Source organism: Rhincodon typus, unplaced genomic scaffold, assembly GCF_021869965.1.
Source record: "Rhincodon typus isolate 14 unplaced genomic scaffold, sRhiTyp1.1 hic_rhity00001134, whole genome shotgun sequence".
Lineage (NCBI taxonomy): Eukaryota > Metazoa > Chordata > Chondrichthyes > Orectolobiformes > Rhincodontidae > Rhincodon > Rhincodon typus.
Genome location: NW_025966772.1, coordinates 20114 through 31791, shown reverse-complemented (window position 1 = coordinate 31791; position 11678 = coordinate 20114). Strand labels below are relative to the sequence as shown.

The 11678-nt window shown below is 43.9% G+C and overlaps 1 protein-coding gene across 1 annotated transcript; it reads right to left on the bottom strand.

Moving 5' to 3' along the window:
• Positions 1 to 1389: 1389 nt before the first annotated feature.
• On the bottom strand, positions 1390 to 8718 carry LOC125481185 (ubiquitin carboxyl-terminal hydrolase 37-like; the record flags this gene model as incomplete). Its single annotated transcript, XM_048592384.1, has 7 exons — positions 8378 to 8718; positions 6758 to 6922; positions 5346 to 5408; positions 4461 to 4602; positions 2520 to 2787; positions 1918 to 2075; positions 1390 to 1543 (listed from the first exon to the last, which is right to left on the bottom strand). Coding segments are annotated over exons 1-7 (1063 nt in total), but the record flags the coding sequence as incomplete, so codon positions are not given.
• Positions 8719 to 11678: the final 2960 nt, after the last annotated feature.

Genomic DNA, 11678 nt, shown 5'->3' with positions numbered 1-11678 from the left:
GTACCCTGAAGGTGGCAACGCAGGTCAAGAAGGCATACGGCATGCTTTCATTCATCGGACGGGGTATTGAGTACAAGAGTTGGCAGGTCATGTTACAGTTGTATAGGACTTTAGTTCGACCACATTTGGAATACTGCGTACAGTTCTGGTCGCCACATTACCAAAAGGATGTGGATGCTTTGGAGAGGGTTCAGAGGAGGTTCACCAGGATGTTGCCTGGTATGGAGGGCGCTAGCTATGAAGAGAGGTTGAGTAGATTAGGATTATTTACATTAGAAAGACGGAGGTTGAGGTGGGACCTGATTGAGGTCTACAAAATCATGAGAGGTATAAGACAGGGTGGATAGCAAGAAGCTTTTTCCCAGAGTGGGAGACTCAATTACTAGGGGTCATGATTTCAAGGTGAGAGGGGAAAAGTTTAAGGGAGTTATGCGTGGAAAGTTCTTTACGCAGAGGGTGGTGGGTGCCTGGAATGCGTTGCCAGTGGAGGTGGTAGAGGCGGGCACGATAGTGTCATTTAAGATGTATCTAGACAGATACATGAATGGGCAGGGAGCAGAGGGATACAGATCCTTGGAAAATAGGTGACAGGTTGAGATATAGGATCTGGATCGGCACAGGCTTGGAGGGCCGAAGGGCCTGTTCCTGTGCTGTCATTTTCTTTGTTCTTTGTATAGGAACATAGTAGTATGGAATACAGGAAAAGTAGACCATTTGACCATTCAAGCCTGCTCTGCTATTCAATATGATCATGGCTGATCATTCAACTTGGTCCCCTGCTCAGACTTTCTCACAATAATTTCTAATTAACCTAACCTAATTTCTAATCAGTCCAAAGATGTGCAGATTAGGTGGACTGGCCATGCTAAATTGACCTGTAGTATCCAGGAATGTGCAGACTGGGTGGGTTAGCCATGGTAAATGCAGGGTCAAGAGGGATAGGGTGTGGGGGCTTGGTCTGAGTGGGATGCTCTTTGGAGGGTCTGTGCAGACTCGAAGGGCCAAATAGCCTCTTTCCACACTGTAGGGATTCTAATGATTCTTATCTGGTCAGGGATGTTATTACACACCTCTGGAGCAGTTGGCACCTAGACCCAGGCCTCCTGGCTCAAAGATAGGGATACTACTGCTGCACAAGAGCCCTGATATATTACAGTTCAATTCAGTTTGTGACACTCTCACCCATACCAGAAGTGATGCCAATTGATGCCCCACCATAGCACAGACCCCACTAACAATTCTGTGAAAGGCAGAGGGAGCACTGCATTTTTGAAAGTTGTTTTTTGGGTGAGACCTTAACCAAGGGTCTAGATGTCAACAGAAAGGATCCCATGAATTTATCTAAAGATAGCATTTCTCCCACTGTTTCATTGTTGACTGCTTGCAAACCTGAGAGAAAATTGGCCAACACACCTACACAGCAGCAAACACAATCGAAAATAGTAACAATGCAACAATTACTGAATGACAGTGGTGCCTTACCCTGGATACTCAGCTCTGTTGCTCTCTTCAAGTCATCATCTTCTTTCATCTCTCGTGCTTCCTGGCAAATGACACAGCGAATTTATTTAAAAGTGGCTCTGGGTTAATGATAAATATCATTCACAATGGTTTCCACATACACTGTTATCAAGTGACACAAGGTAGGCAAACGAAGAACAAGGCACACTGGGTTTAAAGGTCATAGGCTTAGGGTCCATTCCAGAACGTGAGTATATGATATTCCCAGGTGCTGGTGCTGTTCTCTTGAGAATAGACAAAGAACATAGCTGCCTGTTAAGTGGAAGCTTAAAAATTGCAATGGAAGCCTCATAAGATTGGCTTTCTGGCAAAAAAAAATCCAAACCCATCTCTGATCAAAAGCACACGCTACCCACCCTTCCAGCACCCACAAAGCCAGATCTTCCAAGTGCTGACCTGTTCCTGGAGACTTTGGGCCAGTGCTTGCTGCAGCTCTTGTTCTTCTCGCTCCCTGTCTAGGTCATATTGCTGCATCCAGTCCATCTCACACTGGGAGCCTTCTGGAGTTTTATTCTCCTTGTTCTCATCAAAGTCTTTCATGACTTTGGCAGGCTCTATTTAAATACACAAGTTTAAGATGTTAAAGGGCTCAACTGAATTAAAAGCAAAACTATTTTTGCTGGGTGGGGAGCCAAGGGCTCGGGCATAAAACCTCAAATCCTCATCTTTCAAGAGAATGATTAGTAAATATAATACTAGAAACATTACCCCAAATGGTAACTGATGCTGAATCAATTATTCATTTTAAATGGAGGTTGATAAATGTCTGTTAAGAGGTTATTATTGTGATGCTATGGCATACAAGGCTAAGGGCCAAGCGCTGAAAGATGAGATTAGAATAGCTGGGTGGCTTTTTCTGACTGGTGTGGACACAATGGTCTGTGCTGTAGATCTCTGACTGTGTTATAGGGGTCAAAGTCAAAAATCATTCACCATCTCACCTGTCCATGTGGCCAAGCAGCACCATCCCACCCCACCTTGTGCCCTGCCCTACTTACCCATTTCCACAGGGGCCCTGTGCAGATCTGGTTCTGGTGACTCATGTTGTTCCAGCAATTCCTGAGCCTCGTCGTCACCGAAGCCAGTATCAGGACTGCTGCTCGGTTTCTCCTGCTCCTCCTCCCTGCCCAGCGAGAAGTGGGTTTCCCGCTTGCTGATCTCCAACACAGCTGCCAGGAGCTCGTCTTCATTCATGCTGTCAAACGAGGAGTCCAATGCAGTGGCTGGGGCAGGGCGATTCCACTCCCGCTTGCTCGCTTTCAGTGCCTTGGAGGGGTCGGGGGAGAGAGACAGCGAACAAGACACAGAGAGAGAGAGAGAGAGAGAGAGAGAGAGAAAGAGGGAGGGAGGAAAAGAGGAAGCAATCAATGTGGTGCAGGACACAATAGCATCCCGGTCCAGTATTCAGCTCAAATATAGAACTTGTATTTCTACAGCACCTCTAATATAAAGACTATTCCACAATGCTTCACTGGAGTATCAGTACAGGATGTCAAACCACAACAGCAAATTTTTAAAAAAAAAATTGTTTCACAGGTTGTGGACATTGCGAACAAGGCCAGAAACGATCACCTATCTCTAGTTATCCTGGAGACTGAGGTGGTATGCTTCTTTCCTCAGACTGCCACTGCCGACGTTATATAGGTACACCAGTGCTATTAGGGAGCAAATTGTAAGATTTTGAAAACTATGGCAGCATTACATTTACTGACCTCCCCTATCACCATCCTGGAGGTGACCACTGACCAGGAACTGAACTGAATCAGCCATATAAATACTGTGACTACAAGACCAGGTCAGAGGCTGGGAACGCTGCAACAACTAACTCACTTCTTGATTCCCCAAAGCACAATTCAGGAGTTTCAAGGAACACTTCCCATTTGTCTGGAAGACAGCACCTTCAACAATATTCAAGAAGCTTCCAGGACAAAGCAGTCTGTTTGACGGGCACCCATCCATTACCTTCAGCATTTAATGAATAATGGTTAAAGAGTGTATCAACTAAAAGACGCGCTCCAGAAAATCACCAACATTCCTTAGTCAGCACCTTCTAAACTTGTGACCTATACCACCTGGAAGGACAAGATTCAAAAATATCCTTTAGGGAAGGAAACTGCCATACTAACCTGGTCTGGCCTACGTGCGGCTCCAGGCATACAGTGACGTAGGTGACTCTTAACTACCCTCTGGACAATTAGGGATGGGCAATAAATGCTGGCCTAGCCAGGGACACCCATATCTTGTGAATGAATTTAAAAAAAGGAACTCGCATTCAATGAATTCCACAGAGAGATGAATTTGTGATTCTCCATAGGTGTTGTAAGGGTTATCATATAAATTAAAACCAGTTTAAATTTTCCAATTTGAAAGTACAAAAATAGTTAGGAAAAACTGCTTCCTTGCTTGTTCAGTAATTTCCCAAAACAGAAAATGCTGGGAACAAACATCATCAGGAGACAGAAAGAACACATTGACATTTCAGCAGTAGACACTTGGTGAGATCTGATGTGAATACTACACTGACAGAAGAACTATTGGCACTGCTCAGCTATTGGTAACTCACACCGCAGTCACAAGTCTTAAGCCCCATTTCATGGCTGCAGTGAAGACTCCCAATGCTGTGGGGAAGGAGCTAGAGGAGGCTGTTCTGTCGACAGTGCCAACTTTAGGATGCAACATTGAACTGAATCTTTAATAGCAATTACAATCCATTGTAAGAGCAGGACTGTTCTTTGTTGGAATAACGTGCCTTCCAAACTATTCATTTTGAGGCAACTAACGTTTTACAGATTACAACAGTTACAACAATTCGAAAATATTTCTTCATCTATACAGCACTTTGGGATGACTTGAATGGTGCCATTATGAATGAGAGTTCTTTTTTGCTCAGGGACAGAGAGGTAAGTTACGTGATATCCTCAGCTCTCAGCCAGACTTACCAGCTGCATTTCCTCCTGTTCCTGCTGTGTCTCACGCTGGACCTGCTCATTCAATTGCCTGCTGATCACCATTGCCCGCTTCAGCTGTTCCTCCTCGCTGTCAGAGTCCAGGATCACGATTGCAGACTTGAAACAGTACTTCCTGTGGATGAACACTTGGAATGAGGCAGTCAGAAGCACTCAGCCACAACATGAGGCAGGAACCCATCTTGTGCTTGTTCGCCAACATCCTGATGAAGGGTTTCAGCCTGAAACGTTGACTTCCCTGCTCTTTGGATGCTGTCTGACCTGCCGTACTTTTCCAGCTCCACGTCTGTTAACACTGAAATACCCATTGCTTACAGTGGATTCCCTCTCCTACTGTCCTGCAAGATCAAACTGACTGGAACATTGCTACGCCCACTAATATTCCCCAGCCAGATAATCTTGCAGTGCCTGTAAGCAGTTTATCAGCATGGAGAGGGAGTCAAAATCAAGCTTGCTGCAGGGGTGAGAACACAAACCCTAAATAAAATTTCCTCTCTGACCTGGAGAAGCTTCAAGCACAATTTACAAACACCAAGGTAAAGTTTCAATCTCTGCCAAAACTCACTGCCCCCAGAACATCCAAGTAATGCTACTGTTATTTTGGTTTTGTGCCCACACCCACATCCTCTCAAATCCTGTGCTAACTCTCTCAGAACTCAACTGTTCCATTCATCGTCTGCCCCAAACCGGAGGTCTCTGTCCTTTGTTATATCACCGTCTTTTTCACCCATGCCTCACATTCCTCTGGTTCCTACACTTCACATCCCATTTGTTCCACTTGTTCCTACAGGGTTTCTCACTTTCCTGGACTCTAAACTGCAGGTTACACTACACTGAGACCAGACTGTGATTACTCACCTTCCCAGTGTGGATGTGGAAGTTGTAGAGTTCACTGACTGCGAAGTTTTGAGTGGTCGTGATCTGCAAAATTCAAAACAGAGAAGATGATGTTACACAAGATCATAAGAAATAGGAGGACGAGTAGGCCATCTGGCCCATCAAGCCTGCTCCACCATTCAATCGGATCAAGGCTGATCTTTTTGTGGGTTCAGCTCCACTTATTCACCCACTTATCATAACCCTTTACTGTTCAAAAATCTCTCTCTGCCTTAAAAACATTCAATGAGGTATGTTGCTATATCAGAGACTGCACATTAGCCCAGGCAGCAAACTACTACTTCCTTCCCAAATAATTGGAAAGTAATACTAAAACCTTGAACATGAAATGTAAAGAACTCCTTACTTTGTCTGATAACGCTATTGTGACACACCTTGGGTAATGCTGCACTATTAAAGGCAACTTGTATTGCGGCTATTTAACTGGCGCAAAATTACGGTTGAAACTGATCCTGCCTACTGTCTGTGGAAACACTGTTAGAGACTTGCTAATCCCAAATCTGAACCCAACCCCTGAAATCAGGCGACAAACTAACCTATACCAACTGTGCACAGGCAGTTAAACAGAAGCAGAATGAAGAGCAAAGTGATCAGGAAGAATGCATTACTTTGTGCTGAGATAAACAGTGGTGACACATTGCAACATGAGGTAATTCATAGCTGCTTTTAAGGAAGAACATCTTGCACTTCTATAGCGCCTTTCACTTCCTCAGATGGCCTAAAGCACTTTGAGGTATAATCACTGTTGTGATATAGGGGATAAAGCAGCTAATCTGCGGACAGTAAACTCCCACGTCATGAAAGAAGAGCAGGGGTGTTCTCTCTAGTGTCCTCCCTAGCATTTATCCCTCAGCCAGAGCTACTAAGATTAATTCGTCATACCTGTGACTACTTAACCTTAGTAACTCTGGGTAAGGAATAAATGATGGGCAGGGGCTGGACAAAGAAAGAACACCTCTGTTCTTCTTCCATAGCATCCACAGGATCCCTCAGGTCCATCGCAGTACAGTCAAGGCCTGGAGAGAACGGCTCATCTAAAAATACAAGAACTTAAAGACTACAACATCATCAGTGTTGCTTTTCCATATAGTCGTGTGCGCATCTCTTCAAAGAAAGACTTAAATCAAAACCCTTCTGGTGACAGAATCAAAAATGATACCCACTGAGTCACAGCTGAAAGAAATAAATTTAACTTTTTGTGTGTACAGATTATTAGCTGGGTGCATTGGGGCCTCCCAATCTATTCCAGAACAGCACTGCAGGATGTACAAGACATATCCACACTACATCAGCATGGCTATTCAAGTCACATCCATGCAGCCATGCATCCCTCTCTTCATTGTAACAGCCCTCCTCATTCTGCCCTCACTTACATTGCAGATTGTGTGTTCCAACCTAGGGAAAAGGGCTGCCTTGTGGTCTCTGTGCAGTGAGCCGCCAGGGTCAGGTACTTTGGAATGATCACCTGCTGACCAAGCTTGTTATTCACAGACAGCTGCACGTTAAAACTGTACCGTTTCAAATGGAGTATCAGTACCCTGTAGGAAGAAGTCAGGCAGAAATTACAGCAAAGCAGTTTCAGTAGTACACGAGAGCAGAAGTTTAGACAACCTGACGTCAAACTCACTCTCAGGGCAGTTAAAGCATAGGATTAGTCACAGAATAAAGCTCTCTCTACGCTTTTAAACTGAAAGTAAAGCTCCCTCTGTACTGTTTCCAAACACTCCCAGGAGTGGATGCAAAACTCCCTCTACTCTTAAACTGAGAGTTTGTTTGTAATACATATAGATGAATTGGTTGAAAATGTAGGTGGGCTAATTAGTAAGTTTGCAGACAATACAAAAATTTGAGTTGTGGATATTAAGGAAGGCTGTCAAAGGATACAGCAAGATATAGATTAGTTGGAAAGCTGGGCAGAAAAATGGCAGCTGGAGTTTAATCCAGACAAGTGAGTGATACATTTTGACTCTTAACTGTACACTGAGCAGTTACAGATGGGTAATAAAATGCTGGACTAGCCAGCAATACTCACATCCTGCTAACGCATTAAAAAATGCTCCATCTGTTAAATTTTGACTCATTCACCAAATCTATTGTTATCATGGATCATAGAATCCTTACAGTGTGCAAACAGGCCCTTCGGCCCCTCAAGTCCACACCGAACCTCAGACCATCCCACCCAGACCCATCCCCTTATAACCCACCTAATCTACACATCCTGAACACTACGGGGAATTTAGCACGGCCAATCCACCTAACCTGCACATCTTTGTACTGTGGGAGGAAATCGGAGCACCCGGAGGAAACCCACGCAGACACGGGGAAAACGTGCAAACTCCACACAGAGTCGCCGGAGAGTGGAATTGAACCCAGGTGCCTGAGCTGTGAGGCAGCAGTGCTAACCACTGAACCACTGTGCTGCGTTTTGACTTTCCAAGTGTCCTGTAATTAGCTCATTAATAATAGACTAACAATAAGACAGATGTTAAACTAATTGGCCTACAGCTTCCTACTTTCCGCCTCCCTGCCCTTTTGAACATTAGCATTTTCCAATCAACTGGAAGCTTTCTCTCCAATCCAATCCAATGCTCAGTACTTTTTCCCCTAATGATAATGATCGTTCTAAGTCCTTTCTTCTCTATAACTTCTGCATCGCATCACTAATGGAATGGTACTAGTGTCTTCCACTGTGAAAACATGGATTATAAAATAAAATATTGATTTAGTGATTCTGCCATTTCTGTGTTCCCCACTATGAATTCCCCAGCCTCATCTTCCAATGGACCAATATTCACTTTAGCTACTGCTTAACTGCTGTACCTCAGGCTTTCCCCTTGTAGATCTACCCCATTCAGAACAGAGTAGAGATTGCTCCCAAATTTATTTGGTTTGCCTGTGGAGATGGGAGCATTCATCTTTCATTTCTGTACCTATCTCTGGGGACATAGGGCCCAAAGAGAGTTTGGAACGCTGTCCCACACTCAGTTACTGACCTGGGCAGCCTGCTGAACTTGTGGGTCACAATTGCACTTTTGCCATTGCACTTTTCACAGGAATACTCAATTTCTTCAGCCTGAAGCAAAGGAGACAAAGTCATTAGCAACATCAAATTGACCAGTTAATATATGTATGAGTACACATACACAGCCAGATATGAATGGATAGACTCCTCACATCAGGTGATGTATGTTTTGAAGCGGTGAAACTACTTTAATGTACAGCATGGCAGATAATTTTGAGCATAGCAAGCTCCCAGACAGTGAAATGATAATAACTAGATAATTGTTTTTGGTGATGTTGGTTCAGGCTCGCTTCAATGTTATTGTGAGGGACCAGGCTGAGCTGGCCAGGGACCAGTAGCCTTTAAAGTAGAAAGAGTGAGAGATCTAAGTGACTGGCTGAGAAAGTAAAGTCACAAGATTTCATGCTCTTAAAAGGAACAGACTTTACTAGACAATGTTAGAACAGTAACAATATCGAGAATACATATACAACTTATTTTTAACACCCAGAATTAATAATATGGTAAATTCAGTCATAGACTGCAATCAAACAGCCCACATCAAAAAGCAAATGTGATCAAGAAAAATCCCACTGATTTCTCAGCAACACCTCACAGATGTTAATAACACAGCAAAGTCAACAAATCTCTTTAAAGAGGCTGATGTTTCGAGCCTAGACCCTTCTTCATTTTTCTGATGAAGGGTCTAGGCCTGAAATGTCAGCCTTTCTGCTCCTATGATGCTGCTTGGCCTTCTGTGTTCATCCAGCTCTGCACCTTGTTGTCTCGGATTCTCCAGCATCTGCAGTTTCTACTAAATCTCTTTAAATTTCACAAGGGATTATAATTCTTCACTTTTGTCAATCTGACCTTGAAACTCTCTCTGCCACTCTATCATGAAATGCCTCAATGACTGCTCTTGTTCTGGTCCTGTCTTAGGGCTACACTTCCCTGGATTCAAACTTCACTCCAGTTACTCATTCATAAGTGCAACACCAGCTCTTCACCTAAATAAATGCTGGAAATTTAAATTAAAAACAGAAACTACTAGAGAAACTCAGCAGGTCTGGCAGCAACTGAGAGAGAAGGCAGAGCTAATGTTTTGAGCCTGGGAAGACTTTGTAACAGAAAGGAGTTGGAAAATGGTGGTTTTAATGGTGTTGCTAGATTGGGGGTAGCAAATAGAACAGACGGTGAGGTTGCCCAGAGCAGAGGACAAAGGAAGCGCTAATGGTGGTAAAGGAGGAACAGAGATGCAAGATAGCTGTAAATGATAGATGTGGAAACAAGAAAATGGGTGCGCTTTGCTAAGAGCAAAGTCAATAAGATAGGGCCAGGAGCAGGGGGTTGTTTGAAATCAAAATGGATGACAGAGGTCATGCTCTGATGTTGTTGAACTCCACGTTGGGTCCTAGAAACTGTAAAGTGCCTACGTGGAAAATGGAACCAATGAAGCTCAATACAAGCTTAAGGAACAACATTCCATTCTCCACTTCAGCTCTGTATAGCCTCTAGGACGCAACACTGAAATCAACATCAGAGCTTGAGCTCTGTCCACCATTTTAGATTCCTTCCCTAACCCAGCCATATCTTGGTGTTGCTCTTAGCAGCGTGACTCCTTTCTCTCCTCTTCAGCCTTACCATTTACATTTGTCATTTTAACTCCATCGCTGCTTTTACTCCAGGCACCCTCAACGTCTCTCAACTCGCTACTCTTTTTCTCCCTCTGTAAACAGCATTAAAAACAACAATTTTCTAGCCCCTTTCAGTTCTAAAGAAGAGTCATATCAAACTTGAAACATTAACGGTGTTTCTCTCTCCACACCGATGCTGCCAGTCCTGCTATGTTTCTGCAGCATTCTCTGTTTTTATTCCAGCTCTTCAGCAACAATCAGCTTCACCAAACCATTCTTCTCGCAAGGTCACCCCCAGTCCCAAGTTCTAAATGTAGTTGGTTACATTCAACAACAACTGTTCGAGAGCTTTACAACCCCCATTCTTTCAGCCTCACTGAAACATTAGCACTTATAGGCTTCTACCAAGCCTCTCATGGCTTCGCCCAACAAGCCAGTGATCTTCCTACTTTCTCAGCTCCCCAGGACTTCTAGTTAAGACACCAACACTTAGCTGCTAACCAACTCCTAGAACCTCTTCCTGAATTCTCCCTCGGACAGCAATCCAACTGCTCTTCATTTCACACGGAGGCTCCCACGTAAAATTCGTGCATTTCAGCTGCCTTCCCATAGCACAGCTAAAAGCACTCTTAACACAGAGTCTGCTCTGTCTCCTTCTCAAACTCTGTCTATAACATTTGAACTGTTCAGTGAGCTTTTGAAAATCTCAACAAAACCTCTCCCATTTTGCTGAACAGAACTGAATAGTGCCATCTAGCAACATTTGAAACTCTGTTCTGTAAATGTTACTGGTTATAGATTGCTGGCTTACTCTGTATGAAATACGGGTGTACGTAAAGGAGTCCATCACACAAATCAGCAGCAAGAGATCTTTACAACCACATGACAGACGAGTCAGGCCTTGGTTTAACATCTCAATGGAATTTTGGCTCTCTGACAATGTAGCACGCCCCAAGTACTCTGCTGGGAGCGTCATCTTGGTTTATGCATTAAGGCGTCTAAAGCAGGATTTGAACCCATGACCTTCTAACTGAGATGTGAAAGAGATCCACCAACAATACGACTCCACCTCCAGCTCTTTCATTGATTTTTTATATAATGATCTGGAGGAAGGTATAGGTGGTCTGATTAGCAAATTTGCAGGGGACACGAAGATTGGTGGAGTAGCAGATAGTGAAGGGGACTGTCAGAGAATGCAGCAGAATATAGATAGATTGGAGAGTTGGGCAGAGAAATAGCAGATGGAGTTCAATCCAGGCAAATGGGAGGTGATGCATTTTGGAAGATCCAATTCAAGAGCGAACTCTACGGTAAATGGAAAAGCCCTGGGGAAAATTGATGCACAGAGATCTGGGTGTTCAGGTCCATTGTACCCTGAAGGTGGCAACGCAGGTCAAGAAGGCATACGGCATGCTTTCATTCATCGGACGGGGTATTGAGTACAAGAGTTGGCAGGTCATGTTACAGTTGTATAGGACTTTAGTTCGACCACATTTGGAATACTGCGTACAGTTCTGGTCGCCACATTACCAAAAGGATGTGGATGCTTTGGAGAGGGTTCAGAGGAGGTTCACCAGGATGTTGCCTGGTATGGAGGGCGCTAGCTATGAAGAGAGGTTGAGTAGATTAGGATTATTTACATTAGAAAGACGGAGGTTG